The following is a 25,993-nucleotide window of genomic DNA, read 5'->3' as shown; positions in this document are numbered from 1 at the left end:
ATGGCAATATCACTACCTGCCTGGCCGGGCTACTGCAAAGATTAAATTAAAAACTAATGGGCTATAATTACTTAGTACTTCCTACATGTCAGGCACTATGCTAAGTGCATTATATCTTATTTAATCTTCACCCTATGAGATAGATACCACTATCCCCATCTTAACTATGGAGAAACGGAGGCTCAGAGAGCTTAGGTCAATTGCCCAAGGTCATTCAGCTAGCTGTGAGCAGAGCCAAGATGGGTCTAACTTCAGAGTTCAAGCTCTGAAACACTGTGTGCCACCATCTGCAAAGCCAGGCACACATGAGTTAGTTACTCAGCAAATGTGGCTTCTTTATTACTTACTTTCACTATAGAAGTAACCACTTTCGCAGGATTTGACCAGCATTCTATTATGTCTCTCTCTTTAAAACTATTATTTGATGCCCTGAAATAGTCTCAACAAACAACTTAATTACTAGATACCCCCTTAAGCTCTCATTCCTTCAACAGTACTAAATTCTAGTGAGCTCTACCTCTAAGGAAACATGGGGAAGGGACACTGAATCGCAATGCCAATTTTTCCAGTCTGTTGTAAGATATCCATATTCAAAAGATACTGGAAATCCAGATTTTTCTGTAAAATTTCCTTATACTTAAAAAACTGGCAACTTAAAACAATTTTTTGAATTGCTGTATGTTGGCCATACGTAATGTCTCTAAGCCAATTTCAGCCTGTGGGCCATCAGTGTGTAACTTCTGCTATCAGAATACCAATTTTATTATAATAGCTACCACTTTTTTGAGCACAGAGAGGTTTAGTAACTTGCCCAGGGTCTCACAGCTAGTAATGGAGCTAGGACTTTCTCCCACGTCTGTCTGCCTTCAAAGCCTATGCTCTTAAGCACTAGTCTATTTTACCTCTATATAACCTATATATTCCTCTGTATAACCTGTGGCAGGAGGCAACAGTCTTTTTTCTGTAAAGGGCCAGATGGCAAATATTTTTGGCTTTGCAAACCTTAAGGTCTCTGTTGCAACTACTCAACTGCTGTTTGGTGTAAAATCAGCCAGAGACGGTATGTAAATGAACGAGCATGGCTGTGTTCCAATAAAACTTTATTTACAGATACAGGTGGTGGGTCAGATTTGGCCCATGGGCAATAGTGTACTAACACCTGTTTTAAGGGAAGAAATGTTATGTTCCTCTTATGGCCCCAAAAAGCAAGGTTCAGGAGGGAAGACTTGTCTGAGGCCACATTCTGTGTCGACTATGACCCATGCAACACCTTATTGACCTTACCAGATATTCTATACTTACTGAAAGAAATATGAATCTTTCTAGAAATATTCCACAATGTACAGTCATCTCCCCTGCCCCCACATACATGGGCAGCAGCTCAAAGCTGCTGACTGAAATGCAAGAGTGTAAAATAACATTTATTCCAGGATGCAAATCATCACCTCCGAGTCAGTGTTCCAGCAGCAACCCAGGTGACTAAGGATAGGATGATTCTATAAAGAATTCTGGAAAGAGGCAGCCCGCACCAGCAAAATCCAGTGGCTCTCCAAATACACACTTGCGGCACCTCCCCTAAGCCCAGGCACCCCCAAGAAGCAATCTGGGCAGTGGCTAGAGGCAAGATGATGATTCATTTTCAGACTCTCAGGATGTGCCAAGGGTATAGAAGCCCTAGGTAAGAGAACCAGGTGAGCATCTATTTCCTGAGGCCAGATCAGCCTGTGTCAGCAGGAGTATAATTGATTTGAGTGTCAAGTATCCAAAGTCCTAGCGGACCATGCGTGGTTACAGATAAGCGTGGGCCTATTAACAGGAAGGTCTGGGACCCTGGCCAGCTTCCAGCTAGAAAGCTCCATTAGCCCAGGGAGGGAAGCCTCTATTCAAGGACTCCCAAGGCCGTTACATGGCTGAGGTGGGCAACTGCCTCCTGGGCAGATCACAGTTACAGCAAGCAGAGCTCAAGTACAACGGCAGAACAAACCTCAGGGCTCAGGACACATGATCAAGGGTAATTAGGGCAGCTCTCTCCTCAGAGAGTTTAAGAGAGTGGAAGGACATGAGTACGTCCTTGGCCTATACTGTGGGCTGGTGGCTTTCTGCAGAACACTATACAATATTCATTATCTTCACTTTACAAATGACCACACGGAGGCCCTGTGATGGTCAATTTATTTGTCAGCCTGGCAAAGCCATGGTAACCAGTTGTTTGGTCAAACACTAGTCTAGATGTCACTGTGAAGGAATTTTTTATATGTGATTAACATTTAACTCAGTAGACTGAATAAAGCAGCTTACCCTCCAAAATGTGGTTGGGCCTCACTCAATCAGTTGCAGGCCTTAAGAGAAAAGACTGAGGTCCCGCTAAAGAAAGAGGGATTGGGCCTCCGCACTGCCCTGGGGCTCAGCACTGCAACATCAGCTCTTCCCTGGCTCTCCAGCCTGCAGTCTGCCCTGCAGATTTCAGGCTTAACAGTCCCAACAATTGGGTGAGCCAGTTCCTTCAAATAAATCCATAAATCTGTACCTTATCCATATCTGTATGTATATCCATACCCCAGGCAGACACCGATGGCACAACACGAAGCAGAGCCCACCACTGAGCCCACCAGCCCAGACAGGGTTACCTTTTTGCGTGGCCGAAGCTTGTCCCGCCATTCCTTTAGGTTCTGGTTATGGCTTTCGTCCAGGGCCTTCAGCTTCTGGGTTTCATGCTCTACCAGGAGGTGACACTTTTCATTCTGCAACGTATTCCAGGAAGTACAGGTAAGAAGCACAGAGGGCTGAGATATACCATGAAGGTACCAGCATCATTCATTTATTACTTCTCCTTGATTATAAACTCCATTTATACAAAACGCTCTACACGTAAAGACACATGCACCAAAAGGAGCCTGGAAGACTGTTCCAGAATATTAACATTAATAATTCTTATTGAGTAGTGGAATCTGCAGCAATTTTGCAACTTTCTACTTTGGGCTTTCTGCATTGTTTGAATTTTTCAACATGAACGTATAAAACTAATAACAATAAATCTGTGCCCTAATCCCACCACACAGAGGCAACCACCACAGAATTTTAGATATATTTCCTGTCAGGCTCTGTCCTGTGCGTTGTTTAGCTCACCCCGTATACACAGTTCTGAAACCTGCCTCCCTCTCCTCTTAACATTGTAATGTAAACATTTCTACATTCATACAAAGAATTAACATCTTTTACAGTCATCATTTTAATTCCTGCAAAATATCCCACAGTATGGTTTGTCTAATTTATTTAAACATTTCCCTATTTTTGGCCACTTACGTTGCTCTTAATCTTCACTATTATAAATAGCATTGTGTTAAACATCTGTGCTATGTACTGAATTGTGTCTCCCCAAAATTCATATGTTGAAGCCCTAACGCCCAATGTGATGGTATTTGGAGATATGGGGCCTTTAGGAGATAAATAGGTTTAGAGGAGGTCAAGAGGGTAGGGCCCTCATGGCAGGATTAGTGCCCTTATAAGAAGAGACCAGAGAGCTCACATGCTAGAGTGCTCCCTCCCTGTCTCCTTCCCTGCTTTTCTCCCTCTCCCCATCTCCCTCTCTCCCCCTCTGCTTTTCTCTCCTCTCTCTGCCATGTGAGGACACAGCAAGAAGGCATCCATCCGCAAGCCAGAGAGAGAGACTTCACCAGAACCCAGCCATGCTGGCAAAGCTGATCTTGGATTTCCAGGCTCCAAAACTGTAAGAAAATAAACTTCTGTTGTTGAAGCCACCCAGTCTGTGGTATTTTGTTATGGCAGTGTGAGCTAAGATAATCTGTGTGTATAAATAGTTTGTATTTATATAAGTTATATAATTATCTGCATCACATGCCATTTCTTCAGGAGAGATTTGCAGCAGGGGTAAGGGCCATGGACCTGGCTGAGGCTTGCCAACCTCACTGTTCTCTCGCTGAGGTAAGTTACCTGCCTCACAAAACTTAACCTGGAATCTCTCATAGGCAAAAGTGGCAATTCCCTGTTGATTCCTCACAGGGAATCAACCTTGTGGTTTATAAGGAGTTTATAAGCAGGGGGAAAGTGCCTTTATCCAGATACCTCAACCCTACTGGACTGGAAGAGTACAACCCCTTGGGGAATTTTTATTTGGGGTTTCAAGCTCAAGGGTTCTGGGAATTTAGAAATTGCCTTGGTTGGGAATAATACTTAGGGCAGCCCTGAGTACCTCTGGCCTGCCCAGAGCTGTGCTCCCAGCACTCTTGATGGGTTTTCTCAGTTCATCCTCACAGTAAACCCACGAGGCAGGGTTGGGAACATAGATACAGGTGAGTGGCCTGGCTAAAATTCACACAGCAACAAGCAGCAGAGCCCCTACCTGACAGGCTTCAATACCTGCAATGTTTCCTCCACACCTCCCTGCCTTTCCAGGAATTGCCAGATGGATCCAGTCGCCTAAAGAATTTCCTGAGGTCACAGAGGTTTGTGTCAGCCCATCTGTCAGGTATGGCAAATGCCTCGCTCCACCACAAGGGGGCTCCAAGTACCAGCCCCCGGGCGGGGACCCTTAGGGTGAGGCAAACCTTTTGTAAGGCAAACAAAAGGTCAAGGATCTCCCCAGAGAAAGAGGTCACAAAGGGGCTTGTCAATATCAGGATACCTTTTCCTGACTTCAGTGGGAAAGCTTTGAGCTTCTCACCATTAAGGGCGATGGTAAGTAGCTGTAGGTTTTTATAGATAGCCTTTATCAAGTTGAGGAAGTTCCTCTCTATTCCTAGTTTACTGAGCAGGGGTCAGCTTCTGTCAAGTACTTTTTCTGTATCTGTTGATGATATGATCATGTGATGTTTCTTCTTTAGCCTGTTGATGTCATGGATTACATTAACTCATTTTCATATATTGCACGAGCCCTGGGATAAATCCCACTTGGTCATGGTGTATAGTACTTTTTATACATTTTTAAATTCTGTTTGCCAACGTTTCGTTGGGGATTTGTGCATCTGTGTTCATGAGAGATACAGGTCTGTAGTTTTCCCTCCTTGTAACGTCTGGTTTTGGTATTAGGGTAATTGGGACACCTTTGCCCAAGACACAGTGGTGACCGAGAAATCCAGCAGCATGCCCACTGCCAGGCCCCGGGCACGGCGCGTTCAGCTCAGCTCTGTCATCTCATTTACAAAGCCTCACTCCAGTTCTGCAAAATAGGAATTATCATCCTGACCCCCTGCCTATTTTACGCATGTGGAAACTATGGCCTGGGAGGGTGATGTGATTTGGCCAACATCACACAGAGCGGCAGGATGGAAACCATTCCACCCTGAGCTTCAGACTCCTTCCCCATTTGTAGGGTCTTTGGGCCCCCGGGGAGCTGACTGCCTCGGGGGCAGTGAGGCAAGCAGGGGCGGCGCAGAAGGGCAGTACCTGCAGCTGCTGCAGCTCGCCCATGTTGCTCTCGCACTGTGCCGCCATGTCCCGCGTCTGGCTCTCGTGTTTCTGCTGCTGCTGCAGCCGCTCTGACTTCTGCCTCTTCTCCTCCTGCTGGGAGAACTGCAACGGAGAACAGGTGAGGCGCCTCAGCGGGCCACGGGCCTGGCTGGGGGCCCAGCTCAGCCCTGTCCCGGGGAGACCCCATCTGAGGGGCTGGTTTGTACAGAGCCACAGTGCCCTGCGCCACTCAGGCTGTGCCCCCCCCCGTCTGAAGTCCTCCCCCCTGAGCTGAGACCCAGCCCCTGCCCTCAAGGAGCCCCCAGATTGGTGAGGACACCGAGACATGCTAGGACAGCGTATGTAGTAAGCAGGAATCACAGGAGCCCACGACCACCGACTCTGTCCCCGAGCCACATGGGTGACTTGTGAGCGGGGTCTCAGTAGAGGAGAGGAAGGAGTTTACCAGCAGAAGCAGCTGCAGGATAGACACCCTGAGTGGGACAGGGAACGCGCAAGAGAAAGCAACGCCAAGCCTCGTCCCCTGTCCACCAGAGGGGGGGCGTCAACGTGAGGCTTTTAGGCTTCCGGGCTGTGACTTCTGGCTTCCATTCCATTCCTCCTTCCAAGACCCCGTGCTGCGTCTTATATTCTATACTCCCCCAACCATATAAGATCCAGGCCGCCCCAAACCTAGATCTGGCCCCACTCCAGGACCCCCCCGGCCCCCCACCTGCTTGATCTTCTCGCGCTGCTCAGCGGCACTGCCCGCCCCGTTGATGTGGAGGCTCTTCTTGTACATGGCCATGCGCGTCTTGCCCTCGCTCCTCTGAATCTTGGGCAGCCGCGCCTTTTCCTGCTGCTGCCGCACCCTCAGCTGCTCCATCATGCGCTGGTTGTAGCGCTGCATCTGCTCGCACTCCTGAGGGGGACACCCAGCCGGGGCCAAGGTCAGCTGTGTTCCACGCACGCGGGTGTGGTCAGATGCCAAGGCTGCCACACGCAACTCGGGAGCCCAGGACCTGCGTGGTCCAGAATGCTCAGCAGAGCAAGGCTCGTGTCATTTTACTACTACTCTTAAATAACATTTTCTGTTCTCACTTTAAAAATTACCATTAATAACCTTACCTTCGTACCTTCTAAATGCCTTCTTAATCTCCAAAATACACAAACAGCTCATACGACTTAACAAAAAAACCTCCAAGCAACCCAATCGAAAAATGGGCAGGAGACCTTAATAGACATTTATCCAAAGAAGACATACAGATGGCCAGTAGGCACGTGAAAAGATGCTCAACATCACTAGTTATTAGAGAAATGCAAATCAAAACTACAATGAGGTACCACCTCACATTGGTCAGAATGGCCACCATTAAAAAGTCTACACATAACAGATGCTGGTGAGGGTGTGGAGAAAAGGGAGCCCTCCTACACTGTTGGTGGGAATGTAAGTTGGTGCAGCCACTATGGAAAACAGTATGGGAGATTCCTCAGAAAACTAAAAATAGAGTTACCATATGATCCAGCAATCCCACTCCTGGGCATATACCCGGACAAAACTTTAATTCAAAAAGATGCATGCACCCCTATGATCATAGCAGCACTATTCACAATAGCCAAGACATGGACACAACCTAAATGTCTATAAACGGATGAATGGATAAATAAGATGTGGTACATATACACAATGGAATACTACTCAGCCATAAAAAAGAACAAAATAATGCCATTTGCAGCAACATGGATGCAACTACAGATGGTCATACGAAGTGAAGTAAGTCAGAAAGACAAATACCAAATGATATCACTTATATGTGGAATCTAAAATATGGCACAAATGAACCTATCTACAAAACAGAAACAGGCTCACAGACATAGAGAATAGACTTGTGGTTGCCAAGGCCAGGTGGGGAGGGAGAGGGATGAACCGGGGGTTGGGGATTGGTAGATACAAACTATTACATTTAGAATGGATAAACATCAAGGTCCTACTGTACAGTGCAGGGAACTGTGTCCAATCTCCTGGGATAAACCATAATGGAAAAGAATATTTTAAAAAGAATGTATGTACGCATATAACTGAGTCACTTTGCTGTACTGCAGAAATTAGCACAACATTGTAAAGCAACTGTACTTCAATTAAATAAAGTATTCTGAGGGAATGCATGGGAAAGAGAGAGAAAATGAAAATGGAAAGAAAGGCAGGACAAAAAAAGGGAAAGAGTGAGAGAGACATGTACATCAGGTGTCAGAGTCAGCGAGGGAGCTGCTTGGGCCATCTGCTTCCCTGCACAGTTTCCCCAATTCCTAGCCCCTGGATCTGAGGCAGGACATCACCCAAGAAGCTCTCAAGCCTCACTGTGGCCGACTTGGCTGCTCTCAGGAGCAAGTGATGCCCCACCGAGGGGCAGTCTCACAGCTCTCCCAGGTCTCCCAGTGGCAGCCCCCGAAGCCAAGCTGACTAGGAGCCTCACCTTCTCATGCTTGCGTACCAGCTCGTGCCGCTGGAGGAAGTACTGGTCTTTGAGCTGCTGCTTCACCAGCTGGTGCCTCTCCTGCAGGTGATGCTCCTCCATCTCCCACAGCGCCGCCTCCCGGTCTGTGGAGGACATGTCACCCGGTGAGGTACAGATGGCCGGAGCCCCACCAGGCCCTCCCCTCCACTTCCCCGAGCCAGGTCTCCTCACACTGGCTGATAACTGTGCCACATCCTTAGACTATGTGGGCTGAGCCAACTCCTAGAAACTTCCAGGGATGACAGCACCCAGCAGCATGGTACAGCAGGAAGTGTTTGGAGTCAGGAGCCAGAGAAACCAGACGCTAAAACCCAGCTGCATCACTGGGATTTGAGATGAACACAGAATCCTCTCCAGGCCTCACCTTCCATCTCTGCCAAATGGGCACAACCACACCACGGAGGGAAAATGTCCTTGGAAGATACTTTTATGTTCAATCTACATTGCACCTCTGCTTTCCTAATGGGCAAATAGGAAGGGCTCACGTGGAAGAAAACATGAAGAAAACAGCCTCTTGTCACTATTTCCTCCTTTGAAAAACAGGTGAGACCCTTCATGTCCTATATATGCATTATTGAAACAGTTATCTGGCATTCTATCACTGGAAGTCTATTAACCAACCCCTGTGCTCAGGACAGGGCAGGGAGCTGGTGTCAGATGGAGAACCTCACGCCCTGCAAGATACAGCTGGTATCATGCTCGGCCTACTGTGAAGTTGTTTATTTCACTGCACTCCTGTTCTATGAAAGCCAGCATCTATCCACAGAACATCAAAACAGTGATTTGGCTTCTAAACCAAAATCAGAACCCCAGTCCCACAGGTAGGATGGTTCTTACAGACCATCACGTGATAAGAAAAGGAAACAAGGGCTTTTCTGAAACATCCGTGGCTCTATTCAGAATGTTGGAATACCAAGGACCCCATTTTTCTTGGCCCACATCAAGTACTGAGTGCTTTATACTGTTTAACTGCCCTGGCCATCAGAGTCCTGGCTGTGGCCCCTGTTATAATAATGAGCCAGAGACAGCACTCGTATATTAGTCCTATGTTTACATCTTTACAACAGACAGGGACCATTAGCTCCAAAGCCCACAGGCACCAAACTCTAATTTTCACCCATCCAGTTGTTTTAAATGCAGTTCAAACAACAGACTTCCAGCCATTTGGAGCCTGCTTGCTTTGCATACCCCGTAAAATTGTACCCAACATCTGCTAGCCATAAATTAGATAGCCTGGGGGCTATATACAGACCCCAAGCCCTGCACCCTCCAGAGCTCTCTACCCCAGAGCTTCCTCAGCTGAGTGACATCATCCAGATACATAAGCCCCCTCTCTGATCCCTGTCTTCCCCAGGATTTCCCCTGCCCTCCTCCCTCTGGGTGGTGGCTCACACTGTTGCCCCTGGACAGTCTAATGCTGGGAGGGACTCACCAGCATGCAAACCTGCCAAAGCACCACCACACAAGGGTAGTTAAGAGCTTGGCTTCAAGATAAGGTTTGCATCCAAGGCCCACTCTACCATTCATTAACTGTGCAACCCAGGCCAAAGAAGAGTCACTCTCCAAGCCTCAACTTCCTCATCTATAAAAATGGGGAGAACAGTAGGGCCTGCCGTGCAGGGTTACGGATAGGATGCAGTGTGACTGAGGTGTAAGATTAAGGCACGTGGCCAGGCAGAGAAGTCGCTCACTACATGCTAGCTGCTAGGAGCGGCTCTCAGTACTGCCCCCCGACCCCCGTTAACCCAACTCCCTCGTGCAATTTCCACCCACTCTACATTGCTTCCCCTTTTCTTTTTTTTCCCTTTCCTTGACATCCACAATAATGTCAGATAGTGTTGTTGCTAACTGCTATCTCTGCCTCAGTCCTGACTTCAGTGGGGATTTTCCTCATGTTTCACCATAAAGGCTGATGTTTGGTCTTAGGGTGGAGAAGACCTAGCAGTTCTTCCTTGCCCGGGGCTGGCATGTACATTCATAGAGAGTCTGGACCAACATGCGCGCCCCGCTCTCGGGCACCCACCTCGAAGGAGCTCCTGCTTCCTAGTGAGGCACTCGCGCTCCTTGCCGCAGATCTCCCGCCTGTTGTCGGCCGTGATCCTCTTCATCGCCAACTCCAGGTCCTCCTTCTGCTTGGCGAGGAAGTCCCGGTCCTATTAAGTATTTAAAATTTTAGGCGTGTTCATGGTATTGTGGTTATTTTTTTTTAGAGATACATATTGAGATTTTAACAGGTGACATGATACGATGTCTGGGATTTGATTCAAAATAATACAGTAGAGTGGGGCAGTGAGTGGGCAGGAGTTAATAATTACTGAGATCAGGTGATGGGTATATGGGGATTCATTATACTATTATACCTGTTTCTGCCTATGTTTTAAATTTTCCTTAATAAAGAGTAAAGAACTGAAATTTAAATTTAAAAATTTTAGCTACTATACGTGAAGTAGATAACCAACAAGGACCTACTGTATAGCACAGGGAACTATACTCAATATTTTGTAATAACCTATAAGGGGGAATTCCCTGGTGGTCCAGCGGTTAGGACTTGGAGCTTTCACTGCTGAGGGCCCAGGTTCGATCCGTGGTCAGGGAACTAAGATCCCGCAAGCTGCACATCGGGCACAGCCAAAAAAAACCAAAAACAAACAAAAAAACCTATAAGGGAAAAGAAGCTGAAAAAGAATATATATATATATATATATATATCACTAAATCACTGCACTGTACACCCAAAACTAACACAACATTGTAAATCAACTATACTTCAATAAAAAAATAATAAAAAAAATTTTTTAATAAAAATTTTAGGAAACATGTTAAGAAACTAAAAATTTGCACTAATCGTATCACTCAATGCTAGCAACTGGTTTTGGTGTATCTATATAAATGTATTTACATCTGTTGTTGTTTCACAAAAATTATTTTAAAAGACCTGAAGAAATATTTGTACACCCATATTCATGGCAGCATTATTCACAACAGCCAAGGGATTGGAAACAACTCAAGTGTCCATAAACAGACGAATGCATAAACACAATGTGGTATATACATACAATGAAATATTATTCAGCCTTTAAAAGGAAGGAAATTCTTATATATGCTACAACACGAATGAATCTTGAGGACAAGGTAAGTGAAATAAACCAGACACAAAAGGACAAATATGGTATGATTCCACTTATATGAGGTCAAATTTGTAGAGACAAAGTAGAATGGTGGTTGCCGGGGACTGGAGGCAGGGTGTCATGGGGAATTACTGCTTAATGGGAACAGAGTTTCTGTTTTGCAAGATGAAGAGTTCTGGAGATGGATCATGGTGAAGGTACTCACAATGATGTGAATATACTTAATATCACTGAAATGCACACTTAAAAATGGGTAAGATACCAAATTTTATGTTATGTCTATTTTACCACAACTTTAAAAAATTATTAAAAAGACCTTTCCATGTCATAATGTAATCTTCTATCAAAAATAAGGGTTTTTTTGTTTCGTTTTGGTTTGGTTTTTTTGCGGTACGCGGGCCTCTCACTGTTGTGGCCTCTCCCGTTGCGGAGCACAGGCTCTGGACGCGCAGGCTCAGCGGCCATGGCTCACAGGCCCAGCCGCTCTGCGGCATGTGGGATCCTCCCGGACCGGGGCATGAACCCGCGTCCCCTGCATCGGCAGGTGGACTCTCAACCACTGCCCCACCAGGGAAGCCCCAAAAATAAGTTTTAATGGCTGAAAATATTTCGTGGTATAGCTAGCTACACCCAGCTTATCTACCCAATATGTAATAGGTTGTTTATAGGTTGTCTTTATTTTAGATACTGCTGCTCTTCACATTCTGGTAGCTAAATGTCCTTGAACTTCTGTGATGATTCATCTTCAGGATTAGTCCTAGAAGCAGAAAATCTAGGCCAAAGGATGTGTACATTTTTGAAGCTCTTGATGCAATTGCCAGAGTGGCCTCCTAAAAGGGCCAGTCTTCTCTCCCTCTGTGGGGACTAGGGCCTGTCTCCCCACCCTCCCTAGCCCTGCATTCTTTTTTCTGATCAACCTGTCAAGGGACAGGTTGGAGGAAAGTATGATGGTGTCCTGGAGTCAGACTCAGCTTGAGGCCTTGGACCCCACTGTTAACTGTGCAGTGTCACCTCTCTGAGCCTTAGCTTCTTCCTCTGTAAAGGGGAAAACAAACAGCACCTATCCTGGTAAGCCATGAATGCTAAACCAGATAATATACAAAACAATTGTAATTGTAGACTCTAATTTTCTTTGCATTTGGGGGCAGAGGAAGTGGGACAAAATGAGAGCATGAAGTGAAAAGAAGGCTACGGAGGGGCTTCCCTCGTGGCGCGGTGGTTGAGAGTCCACCTGCCGATGCAGGGGACACGGGTTCGTGCCCCGGTCCGGGAAGATCCCACATGCCGCGGAGTGGCTGGGCCCGTGAGCCATGGCCACTGAGCCTGTGCGTCCGGAGCCTGTGCCCCACAACAGGAGAGGCCACAACCGTGAGAGGCCCGCGTACCGCAAAAAAAGGCTACTGAGGCCTGGGTAGAGGGGACTGAGTGTAGCTGGGAGAGGCCGACAAGAACAAGACCTATAGGGCCTTGAAAGCATGTGAGAAGGCTGATCTGATCTTATGGAGAAAGTGGGAGCCACTGAAGGTTTTAAAGGCCCAGGGCTGTTGGGGAAGGGTGCCATGATCAGATTTGGAATTCGTATTGATCACAACAACTGGTATGAGAGAAAGAACTGCAAGAACTGGAGGGAAACTAGCTGGGAGGCTACTGCAGTAGTCCAGGCAAAAGACAAGAATGGCTAGGGAGTCACAGAGATGTTGACAAGTTGATGGATCCAGAGAGAGTTTGGAGGTTAAAAAAAAAACCCAAGCTTCAAGAGGTGATGAAGGATTGCAGGAAAAAGAGGTGTCAGGAATGACAGGGCTTCTGGCCTGACATCACGGTGGAGGACGGTATCCCCTCAGAACACGAGAACAGGACCAGGTCAGGGAGATCTGGGTTTGGTGTCTTTGAGACTCCAAAAGATGCCAAGTGGGCAGAGGGATGTACTGGGTTGGTCAAGGAGATGTGATATACAGACAGCTATAAAGCAAGGCAGGAAGTGCTAAAGGCTTTGGGAGAGGTGGATGTAAAGGTCTGTGGTATCTCCTAGAGATGGGAGAGCTCACTTCCAGCTGGAGCAAGGGCAATCAAGGAAGGCTGCATGGGGGAGGTGATAACAGGGATGATAATCAGGATGGTCTGATTTATTCAGAATGAGAGGTAGGTGAGTATTCAAAGGGCAGGGCATGGGCACAGACAGAGAAGAGCTCTGGTCACCATTCAGGGACTCAAACCTGAGACTCCCCAACGCCCCTATTCCCCAACTGAGGGGCAAGGACTCACGAGAAGCTGCTTCTTCTGCGCATGCTCCTCCATCTTCTGCTTCATGCTCTCCTTCCGCTGCTGCCTGGGGAGCTTCTCCACCTCATTCTTCACCTGCACCAGAGACAGCAGAGAATGGCTAGGTCAGGGTACCTCCACACTTCATATTGAATAAGCCTTCAATCCCAGAACTCCTGGGCCAGGGAGACTGAAGATGAGGCTCAGCTTTCTAGGCACCAGCCCCGACTCTGCTCTCCACTCCGCTGACAGATGGCACCTACTGGCCACCTGTCTGCTGCTGGCTCCAGTTTCCAGACTCCTTCAGAGCAGACAGATGCTGTTTTTGCTGTTTGGTATCCATCCCCCTTCTGATGACAGCACCTCAGTTTCTTTTAGGACAGTGTTTCTCAACCTCTTTTTAAATTGTTGCCCCCTCAGAAGCCCTTTTAGACATTTTTTCCCTAATTAACCAACACCATGAAATTTTAATCCCACAGATATACTGTCAATCTGTTAGACCATTATAATATCGAAGATGTTTTTAACTCCTTGGGGGTGATATCACTCCGGTTGAGAATGCATGCATTAGGTAGCCCCTGCTCAGTCTCTGAGGTTCAGGTATGGCTGATGCCCCCAGCCCCATCTGACTCTAGGCTGGCATATGATCCAAGCTGCCAATCAGCATATTCCATGCCTTGGCATCTGGGATTGGTTCAGAGATGAGCGTGTGATCTTCGCTGGGCTAGTGAGAGCTTCAGGATGGGTGCTGGAATTATTGGGGGAAGCTGCTCTCTGTCCTTTGGGGTTGCTGAGCTGGGAGGATGTAGGCCATGGTGGACCACCCTGGAGGGGTCTGCCTGAGAAAGAATCAATGCATGGAAGCAATGTTAAGGGATGAAGGATTCCTGGTGACACTTCTGCCCTCCTGGTCAGAGACAGGAGTTCTTGGTTTGATGCCCTTGAGACTCCAAAAGATGCCATGTGGGCAGATGGTGAACTAATAGTATTCTCAAGCCAGCTGGAACTGGCTTTCTGTTTTTTATAACAGAAAAAGAAGAGATTCATGACACTTCACTATAAGGAAGCTAGAGTTCCTCAAACAGTTTTCTCTGAGTAACCCACACCTTCACAGTTACCTGACACCCCAAAACATGCACTCACTGACAGGGCTCTTAGGAGCAGGTAGTGAAGGATTTTTCCATACTGTCCATGATCAAAAAGAGCATTCCAGGAGAGTTCTACTTCTGGCGTGGTGAGGTACGCCAACGCAGCCTCTCATTCCTGCTGATTACAGTGAAAAACTCTGGATAAAGTACAGAAAGCAACTGACTGAGGACTCTGAAAAGTAAACAAAATCAGGTGGCTATGAAAGGGAGTCAAAACTTGTAGAAGGGGCTGGTACCGGGGGTGAGTTTCCTGGGATTTTTTTTTTCCTTTTGCTCTCCTGGCTTTGCCCCTGTCCTAGACAGTGATGCAGTGGCTAAAACTGTAAGAAACATTGTGTTTCTGGCCAAAGAATCAGGCAGAAGTCAATAAAATTAATAAACCTTTAGTCAGATTGACAGAGAAGATGGAGGAAGTGGAGAAGAAAAAGGAGGAGGGAGACGAAGAGGATACTACAACACAAATTACCAGTATGAAGGGTGAAAGAGAAATCACTACAGATCCTACAGTCATTAAAAAGGATACTAAAGGAATCCTATGAACAGCTTTATGTCAATAAATTCAGCCACTTAGATGAAATAGACAAATTCCTTGAAAGAAACTACCAAAGCTCATTCAAGAAGAAATAGATAACTAAAACCAGAGTGACATTAAAACCACCGACCAAATCCTTTTCATAAATATAGACTCAAAAGTACTCATCAAAATATTAGCAAATTCAATCTAGTAATATATAAAAAGTAAACTACATAATGACCAAGTGGACTTTATCCCAGGGATGTAAAGCTCATTCAATATTTGAAAACAAAGCAATGTAATTCATAATATCAATAGACTAAAGAGAAAAACTATATGATCACATCAATTGATATAGGAAAAACACTGACAAAATGCAACATCCATTCATGACAAAATCTATTAGCAAACTAGGAATAGAAGGGAACTTCCTTAATCTGAAAGAGGGCATCTACAAAAAAGCCCTAATGTTAACATCGTACTTAACTATGAAATACTAAATGTTTTCCCCTTAAGACTGGAAACAAGGCAAGGATGTCCACTCTACTATTCCTATTCAGCATCCCACTGGAGGTCCTTGCCAGCATAATAAAGCAAGAAAAAGAAACAAAAAGCATACAGATTAAAAAGGAAGAAATAAAACTGTTTGCAGACATTATTGTCTATGTGGAAAATCCCAAGAAATCTATTTTTTAAAAAGTACTAGAACTGGTAAGTGAGTTTAGTGAGGTCAGTATACAAGATCAATATAGCACTATTTTCTATACTCTAGCACTGACATTAGAAATTGACATTAAGGGGGACCTTCAAGATGGCAGAGGAGTAAGACATGGAGATCACCTTCCTCCCCACAAACACATCAGAAATACATCTACGTGTGGAACAACTCCTACAGAACACCTACTGAAGGCTGGCAGAAGACCTCAGACTTCCCAAAAGGCAAGAAAATCCCTACATACCTGGGTAGGGCAAAAGAAAAAAGAAAAAATAGAGACAAAAGAATAGGGACAGGACCTGCACCTCTGGGAGGGAGCTGTGAAGGAGGAAAAGTTTCCACACACTAGGAAGCCCCTTCACGGGCGGAAACGTGGTGGGGTGGGGGTGGGGGTAAGCTTTGGAGCCACGGAGGAGAGTGCAGCAACAGTGGTGTAGAAAGCAAAGTGGAGAGATTCCCGCACAGAGGATCCGTGCCGACCAGCACTCACCAGCCTGAGAGGCTTGTCTGCTCACCCACTGGGGCATGTGGGGGCTGGGAGCTGAGGCTCAGGCTTCGGTGGTCTGGTCCCAGGAAGAGGACTGGGGTTGGCTGCATGAACACAGCCTGAAGGGGGCTAGTGCACCACAGCTAGCCGGGAGGGAGTCCAGGAAAAACTCTGGACCTGCCTAAGAGGCAAAAGACATTGTTTCGGGGTGCACAAGGAGAGGGGATTCCTTCCCCGTCTGCCCACAGAAGGCAGAGCAGTGCCTAAACGAGCTCCAGAGACAGGTGCAAGCCGTAGCTATCAGCTTGGACATCAGAGACAGGTGTGAAACGCTAAGGCTGCTGCTGCAGCCACCAAGAATCCTGTGTGCAAGCACAGGTCACTATCCACATGCCCAACCCCCAGCCCCCGCAAGCCTGTGCAGCCCGCCACTGCCAGGGTCCCGTGATCCAGGGACAACTTCCCCGGGAGAACACACGGCACGCCTCAGGCTGTTGCAACGCCACGCCAGCCTCTGCCACCAAAGGCTCGTCCCGCATTCCAATTATAACTACCGTACCCCTTCCTCCTCCCCCACCCCACCGGCATGAGTGAGCCAGAGTACCCTAATCAGCCGTTTCTTTAACCCCATCCTGTCTTAGCGGGAACAGAAGCCTGAGGGCAACCCACACACAGAGGTGGGGCCAAACCCAAAGCTGAACCCCAGGAGCTGTGCAAACAAAGAAGAGAAAGGGAAATCTCTCCCAGCAGCCTCAGCAGCAGTGGATTAAATCCCCACAATCAACTTGAGGTACCCTGCACCTCTGGAATACCTGAATAGACAACAAATCATCCCAAAATTGAGGCAGTGGACTTTGGGAGCAACAGTAGACTTGGGGTTTCCTGTCTGCAACTGACTTGTTTCGGATTTTTATGTTTATCTCAGTATACTTTTTAGCACTTGTTATCATTGCTGGATTTGTTTATTGGTTTGGTTGCTCTCTTTTCTTTTTTTTAGTACTTTTTAATTTTCATTATTTTTTATTTTTTAATTTTAATTATTTTACTAATTTATTTTTTAATTAAAAAATTATTTTTTCTTTCCTTTTTCACCCCTGTCTTCTGAGCTGTGTGGCTGTCAGGGTCTTGGTGCACTGGCCTGGTGTCAGGCCTGAGCCTCTGAGGTGGGAGAGACGAGTTCAGGACATTGGACCATCAGAGACCTCCTGGCCCCATGTAATATCAAGCGACTAGAGCTCTCCCAGAGATCTCCATCTCAATGCTAAGACCCAGCTCCACCCAACGGCCAGCAAGCTCCAGTGCTGGACAGCCCATGCCAAACAACTAGCAAGACAGGGACACAAGCCCACCCATTAGCAGAGAGGCTGCCTAAAATCATACTAGGTTCACAGACACCCCAAAACACACCACCAAATGCAGCCCTGCCCACCAGAACACAGGCACAAGTCCCCTCCATCAGGAAGCCTACACAAGCCACTGAACCAACCTTACCCACTGGGGGCAGACACCAAAAACAATGGAAACTATGAACCTGCAGCCTGCGAAAACGAGACCCCAAACACAGCAAGTTAGGCAAAATGAGAAGACAGAGAAATATGCAGCAGAAGAAGGAGCAAGATAAAAACCCACCAGACCCAACAAATGAAGAGGATACAGGCAGTCTACCTGAAAAAGAATTCAGAGTAATGATAGTAAAGATGATCCAGAATCTTGGAAATGGAATGGAGAAAATACAAGAAACATTTAACAAGGACCTAGAAGAACTAAAGAGCAAACAAACAATGATGAACAACACAATAAATGAAATTTAAAATTCTCTAGAAGGAATCAATAGCAGAATAACTGAGGCACAAGAACGGATAAGTGACCTGGAAGATAAAACAGTGGAAATAACTACCGCAGAGCATAATAAAGAAAAAAGAGTGAAAAGAATTGAGGACAGTCTCAGAGACCTCTGGGACAACATTAAATGCACCAACATTCGAATTATAGGGGTCCCAGAAGAAGAAGAGAAAAAGAAAGTGTCTGAGAAAATATTTGAAGAGATTATAATTGAAAACTTCCCTAACATGGGAAAGGAAACAGTCAATCAAGTCGAGGAAGCACAGAGAGTCCCATACAGGATAAATCCAACAAGAAACACACCAAGACACATATTAATCAAACTATCAAAAATTAAATACAAAGAAAAAATATTAAAAGCAGCAAGGGAAAAGCAACAAACAGCATACAAGGGAATCCCCATAAGGTTAACAGCTGATCTTTCAGAAAAAACTCTGCAAACCAGAAGGGAGTGGCAGGATATATTTAAAGTGATGAAAGGGGAAAACCTACAACCAAGATTACTCTACCTGGCAAGGATCTCATTCAGATTCAATGGAGAAATTAAAACCTTTACAGACAAGCAAAAGTTAAGAGAATTCAGCACCACCAAACCAGCTTTACAACAAATGCTAAAGGAACTTCTCTAGGCAGGAAACACAAGAGAAGGAAGAGACCTACAAAAACAAACCCAAAACAATTAAGAAAATGGTAATAGGAACATATATATCTATAATTACCTTAAATGTAAATGGATTAAATGCTTCAACCAAAAGACAGAGACTGGCTGAATGGATACAAAAACAAGACCCATATATACACTGTCTACAAGAGACCCACTTCAGACCTTGGGACACAAACAGACTGAAAGTGAGGGGATGGAAAAAGATATTCCATGCAAATGGAAATCAAAAGAAAGCTGGAGTAACAATTCTCATAACAGACAAAATAGACTTTAAAATAAAGACTATTATAAGAGGCAAAGAAAGACACTACATACTGTTCAAGGGATCAATCCAAGAAAAAGATATAACTATTTTAAATAGTTATGCACCCAACATAGAAGCACCCCAATACATAAGGCAAATGCTAACAGCCACAAAAGGGGAAATCGACAGTAACACAATAATAGTGGGGGACTTTAACACCCCATTTAAACCAATGGACAGATCATCCAAGATGAAAATAAATATGGAAAAACAAGCTTTAAATAACACATTAAACAAGATGGACTTAACTGATATTTATAGGACATTCTATCCAAAAACAACAGAATACACTTTCTTCTCAAGTGCTCATGGAACATTCTCCAGGCCAGATCATATCTTGGGTCACAAATCAAGCCTTGGTAAATTTACGAAAATTGAAATTGTATCAAGTATCTTTTCCGACCACAATGCTATGAGACTAGATATCAATTACAGGAAAAAAACTGTAAAAAGTACAAACACATGGAGGCTAAACAATATGCTACTAAACAACCAAGAGATCACTGAAGAATTCAAAGAAGAAATCAAAAAATACCTAAAACAAATGACAATGAAAACACAACGACCCAAAACCTATGGGATCTAGCAAAAGCAGTTCTAAGAAGGAAGTTTATAGCAATACAATCCTACCTCAAGAAACAAGAACAATCTCAAATAAACAACCTAATCTTACACCTAAAGCAATTAGAGAAAGAAGAACAAAAAAAATGCAAAGTTAGCAGAAGGAAAGAAATCATAAAGATCAGATCAGAAATAATTGAGGACTTCCCTCATGGTGCAGTGGTTAAGAATCCGCCTGCCAGTGCAGGGGACACGGGTTCGAGCCCTGTTCCAGGAAGATCCCACATGCCACAGAGCAACTGAGCCCGTGTACCACAAGTACTGAGCCTGCGAGCCACAACTACTGAGCCCGTATGCCACAACTACTGAAGCCCGTGTGCCTAGAGCCCATGCTCCGCAACAAGAGAAGCCACCACAATGGAAGCCTGCGCACCACAATGAAAAGTAGCCCCTGCTCACCACAGCTAGAGAAAGCCCGCATTCAGCAATGAAGACCCAATGCAGCCAAAAATAAATACATAAGTAAGTAAATTAAGAGAAAAAGAAAGAAATGAAGGAAACAGTAGCAAAGGTCAATAAAACTAAAACCTGGTTCTTTGAGAAGATAAACAAAATTGATAAACCACTAGCCAGACTCATCAAGAAAAAAAAGTAGAATATTCAAATCAACAGAATTAGAAATGAAAAAGGAGAAGTAACAACTGACACCAAAGAAATACAAAGAATCATCAGGGATTACTATATGCCAATAAAATGGACAACCTGGAAGAAATGGACACATTCTTAGAAAAGCACAACCTTCCCAGACTGAACCAGGAAGAAATAGAAAATATAAACAGACCAATTACAAGCACTGAAATTGAAACTGTGATTAAAAAGTCTTCCAACAAACAAAAGCCCAGGACCAGATGGCTTCACAGCCGAATTATATCCAACATTTAGAGAAAAGCTAACACCTATCCTTCTCAAACTCTTCCAAAAGACAGCAGAGGGAGGAACACTCCCAAACTCATTCTACGAGGCCACCATCACCCCGATACCAAAACCAGACAAAGATGTCACAAAAAAAGAAAACTACAGACCAATATCACTGATGAACATAGATGCAAAAATCCTCAACAAAATACTAGCAAACAGAATCCAGCATCACATTAAAAGGATCATACACCATGATCAAGTGGGGTTTATCCCAGGAATGCAAGGATTCATCAATATATGCAAATCAATCAATGTAATACACCATATTAACAAACTGAAGGATAAAAACCATATGATCATCTCAATAGATGCATAAAAAGCTTTTGACAAAATCCAACACCCATTTATGATAAAAACCCTCCAGAAAGTATGTATAGAGGGAACTTACCTCAACATAATAAAGGCCATATATGGCAAACCCACAGCCAACATCCTTCTCAATGGTGAAAAACTGAAACCATTTCCTGTAAAATCAGGAAGAAGACAAGGATGCCCACTCTCACCACTATTATTTAACATAGTTTTGGAGGTTTTAGCCACAGATACCAGAGAAGAAAAAGAAATAAAAGGAATCCAAATCGGAAAAGAAGTAAAGCTGTCACTGTTTGCAGATGACATGATATTATAAATAGAGAATCCTAAAGATGCTACCAGAAAACTACTAGAGCTCATCAATGAATTTGGTAAGGTAGCAGGATACAAAATTAATGCACAGAAATCTCTTGCATTCATACAACTAATGAGGAAAAATCGGCAAGAAAAATTAAGGAAACACTCCCATTTACCACTGCAACAAAAAGAATAAAATACCTAGGGATAAACCTACCTAAGGAGACAAAAGACCTGTATGCAGAAAACTATAAGACACTGATGAGAGAAATTAAAGATGATACAAACAGATGGAGAGATATACCATGTTCTTGGATTGGAAGAATCAACACTGTGAAAATGACTATACTACCCAAAGCAATCTACAGATTCAATGCAATTCCTATCAAACTACCACTGGCATTTTTCACAGAACTAGAACAAAAAATTTCACTATTTGTATGGAAACACAAAAGACCCTGAACAGCTAAAGCAATCCTGAGAAAGAAAAGCAGAGCTGGAGGAATCAGACTCCCTGACTTCAGACTATACTACAAAGCTACAGTAATCAAGACAGTATGCTACTTGCACAAAAATAGAAATATAGATCAACAGAAAAGGATAGAAAGCCCAGAGATAAACCCACACATACGGTCACCTTATATTTGATAAAGGAGGCAAGAATATAAAATGGAGAATATAAAATGGAGAAAAAACAGCCTCTGCAATAAGTGGTGCTGGGAAAACTGGGCAGCTACATGTAAAGGAATGAAATTAGAACACTTCCTAATACCATACACAAAAATAAACTCAAAATGGATTAAAGACCTAAATGTAAGGCCAGACACTACAAAACTCTTAGAGAAAAACATAAGAAGAACACTCTGACATAAATCACAGCAAGATCCTTTTTGACCCACCCCTAGAGAAATGGAAATAAAAACAAAAATAAACAAATGGGACCTAATGAAACTTAAAAGCTTTTGCACAGCAGGCTTCCCTGGTGGCGCAGTGGTTAAGATTCCGCCTGCCAATGCAGGGGACACGGGTTCAAGCCCTGGTCCAGGAAGATCCCACATGTCATGGAGCAACTAAGCACGTGTGCCACAACTATGGAGCCTGTGCTCTAGAGCTCACAAGCCACAACTACTGAGCCTACGTGCCACAACTTGAAGCCTGTGAGCCTAGAGCCCGTGCTCAGCAACAAGAGAAGCCACCACAATGAGAAGCCCGTGCACCACAATGAAGAGTAGCCCCCACTCACCCGCATGCAGCAACGAAGACCCAACGCAGCCAAAAAATAAAATGAAATAAATAAATTTTAAAAAAAAAAGCTTTTGCACAGCAAAGGAAACCATAAACAAGATGAAAAGACAACCCTCAGAATGGGAGAAAATATTTGCAAATGAAGCAACTGACAAAGGATTAATCTCCAAAATATACAAGCAGTTCATGCAGCTCAATATCAAAAAAACAAATAACCCAATCCAAAAATGGGCAGAAGATCTAAATAGACATTTCTCCAAAGAAGATATACAGATTGCCAACAAACACATGAAAGGATGCTCAACATCACTAATCACTAGAGAAATGTAAATCAAAACTGCAATGAGGTGTCACCTCACACTGGTCAGAAAGGCCATCATCAAAAAATCTACTAACAATAAATGCTGGAGAGGGTGTGGAGAAAAGGGAACCCTCTTGCACTCTTGGTGGGAATGTAAACTGATATAGCCACTATGGAGAACAGTATGGAGGTTCCTTAAAAAACTAAAACTAGAACTACCATATGACCCAGCAATCCCACTACTGGGCATATACCAAGAAAACCATAATTCAAAAAGAGTCATGTACCACAATGTTCATTGCAGCACTATTTACAATAGCCAGGATATGGAAGCAACCTAAGTGTCCATTGATAGATGAATGGATAAAGAAGATGTGGCACATATATACAATGGAATATTACTCAGCCATAAAAAGAAACGAAACTGGGTTATTTGTAGTGAGGTGGATGGACCTAGAGTCTGTCATACAGAGTGAGGTAAGTCAGAAAGAGAAAGACAAATACCATATGCTAACACATATATATGGAATCTAAAAAAAAAAAAATGGTTCTGATGAACCTAGGGGCAGGACAGGAATGAAGACACAGACGTAGAGAACAGACTTGAGGACACAGGGAGGGGGAAGGTTAACCTCGGATGAAGTGAGAGGGTGGCATGGACATATATACACTACCAAACGTAAAACAGATAGCTAGTGGGAAGCAGCCGCATCGCACAGGGACATCAGCTTGGTGCTTTGTGACCACCTAGAGGGGTGGGATAGAGAGGGTGGGAGGCAGGCACAAGTGGGAGGGGATATGGGGATATATGTATACATACAGCTGATTCACTTTGTTATACAGCAGAAACTAAAACAACATTGTAAAGCAATTATACTCCAATAAAGATGTTTTAAAAATTAATTAAATAAATAAAAATAAATGCTTGTATACTCAGAAATGAAGAAAAAAAAGAAATTGACATTAAAAAATAGCACCTTGGACAACAGCACCAAAAAAAATATGAAATAAGAATAATTCTAACAAAATATATGCTGAATCTCTATGCTGAAAACTAAAAAAGAACACTAAGGAAAGACGTCAAAGATGACGTAAATGAATGGAGAGATGCACTGTGTTTATGGAAAGGAAGGCTCAATATTGTTCAGATTCCCTTCTCCCTAACTTGATCCATGGATTCAACTCAATCTCAATCAAAAATCCCAGCAGACATTTTTATAGAAATCAAAAAGCTGATTCTATGGTGTATATGGATAGGCAAAGGATCTAGAATAGCCAAAACAATTTTGAAAAAAGGAACAAAGTTGGAGGACTCACACTACTTGATTTCAAGACTTACTGTAAAAATGTATTGATCAAGACATTGTAGAACTGGTAAAAGATAGATCAATAGAAGAGCACAGAGTCCAGGTATAGACACATAAATGTGTGGTCAATTGATTTTGCACAAAGATGCAAAGGCAAGTCAGTGGAGAAAGCATAGTCTTTTCAACAAATGGTGCTAGAAAACTAGGTGCTAGGACATCCACAGGCAAAACAATAATGATAACAGTAGTGAAACTCACCCATACATTATGCATTTAATATAAAACCTAAAATTATAAAACATCTAAAACATGTGACCTTGTGTTATGCAAAGATTTCTTAGATAAGCCGCTAAAAGCACGATCCCTAAGAAAAAATGATAAGCTGGACTTCACCAAAATTAACTGCTTCTGCTCTATGCAAGACACTGTTAGGAGAATCAAAAGAGAAGCCACAGACTGGGAGCAAACATTTGCAAAATATATAACTGACAAAGTACTTGTATTCAGAATGTAAAAATAACTGTCACAATTCAGTAATAAAAAAACAAATCACCCAGTTAAATAAATGGGCAATAGGTTTAAACAGGTACCTCACCAAAAAAGATATATAGATAGCAAAAAAGCACAGGAAAAGATACTCAACTTTAGTCATTAATGAAATGCAAATAAAAAGCCACAATGAGCTACCACTTCCTATCAGAATGGCTAAAACAGAAAAAATAAAACTGATAATACCAAGTACTGGTGACGATGTGGAGCAACTGGAACTCTCACACATTGTCTTGGAGATGTAAAATAATACAGACTCTCTTGGGAAAGTTTGGCGGCCTCTCCTAAAGTTAAACATACACTATCATCTGACCCCCAAATCCTATCAGCTATTCTTTATTGTCTCTTCTTCAGTTCTTGGATGTTTTCTTTCATGGTTTTAGGTTTGTAATCTGAAATCTGCCCCTTTGTTCTTTAGCTTTAATGGCCTTGGATTAGGGTTTCTCAACCTTGGCCCTATTGACTTTGGAAGCAGATAATTCTTTGTTGCGAGGGATGTCCTACGCACTATGCAGGATGTTATTAGCATCGCTGCCCCTACCCACTAGGTACCGTAGCACCCTCTCCCCAGCTGTGACAACAAAAATGTTTCTAGACACTGCCAAATGTCCCCTGGTGAGCAAAAGAGTCCCTGGTTGAGAATCACTGTGTTAGAAGTCCTCATAAAATATCTCAAAAATCTCATTTGTGCCACTTCACCTTCCATTTCCAGGGGCTCCCTTGGATATATGGTACCTAACCATAATTCAGCACCAGTCAGGTGTTTGTCAAAACGCCTCTGACAGCCCCATTCAAGGCATCATACAATTGAAAGGATGCATTAGCTTAGAAGTGTGCTTTTCAAGCTTGATGATGTGGTTTTCCAGGACAGAAGATGAGAAACAGCAGTTTAGAAAAGGGTCTGGAGGTTTCTGCTAAAGGCACTGAAAACAGTAAGAAGTCTTATACCACTGACAATGGAGGGAGAAAGCAAAAGAACATCCAGAGTAGAGTCACATGGAGCTACTGAGCAAAGGGACACCTGGACCTGCTCATAAGTAACCCCTGAGGACAGGGATGTACCAGCGCCACTCTGGCTGAGGTCTATAAAGAGAGGCTTTCTACTACATGTCAGAAATCCTGCTTTCTGGTCCAACTGCACACCTTTGGAACAGTCCCTGGACTTGTTTCCCATTTTCTCATCAGAAAAAATTATCTGGCTTTTAGCTAAAACTTCTAGGGTCCTTCCAGGAATATAACTCTGTGATGTTATAGAGATCCAAACTATTTAAGAAATAGTTAAATTATGTTTAATGAGTTTTGTCTAGGAAGGCAGAAAAACAAAGAGTTCTGGAAAGCTTTCCTTCAAGACTGATTGAATTTGTTTTCAAATTTATTTATTTATTTATTTATTTATTTATTTATTTATTTATTTTTTGCGGTACGCGGGCCTCTCACTGCTGCGGCCTCTCCCCGTT

The 25,993-nt window shown here is 43.9% G+C and overlaps 1 protein-coding gene across 1 annotated transcript in view; it reads right to left on the bottom strand.

Moving 5' to 3' along the window:
• Window positions 1-25,993, bottom strand: part of STK10 (serine/threonine kinase 10) — a 125,756-nt gene that overhangs the window by 3,475 nt on the left and 96,288 nt on the right. The window contains exons 13-18 of the mRNA XM_081231499.1: window positions 13,316-13,408; window positions 9,946-10,075; window positions 7,881-8,005; window positions 6,140-6,328; window positions 5,404-5,529; window positions 2,628-2,741 (exon numbers count right to left, since the gene is read on the bottom strand). Coding sequence (XP_081087625.1) covers window positions 2,628-2,741; window positions 5,404-5,529; window positions 6,140-6,328; window positions 7,881-8,005; window positions 9,946-10,075; window positions 13,316-13,408 — 777 coding nt within the window. The remainder of the gene's footprint in view (window positions 1-2,627; window positions 2,742-5,403; window positions 5,530-6,139; window positions 6,329-7,880; window positions 8,006-9,945; window positions 10,076-13,315; window positions 13,409-25,993) is intronic.

This window comes from Mesoplodon bidens, assembly GCF_964165515.1.
Source record: "Mesoplodon bidens genome assembly, chromosome: 4".
NCBI lineage: Eukaryota > Metazoa > Chordata > Mammalia > Artiodactyla > Ziphiidae > Mesoplodon > Mesoplodon bidens.
This window is presented reverse-complemented; position numbering and strand designations above follow the sequence as displayed.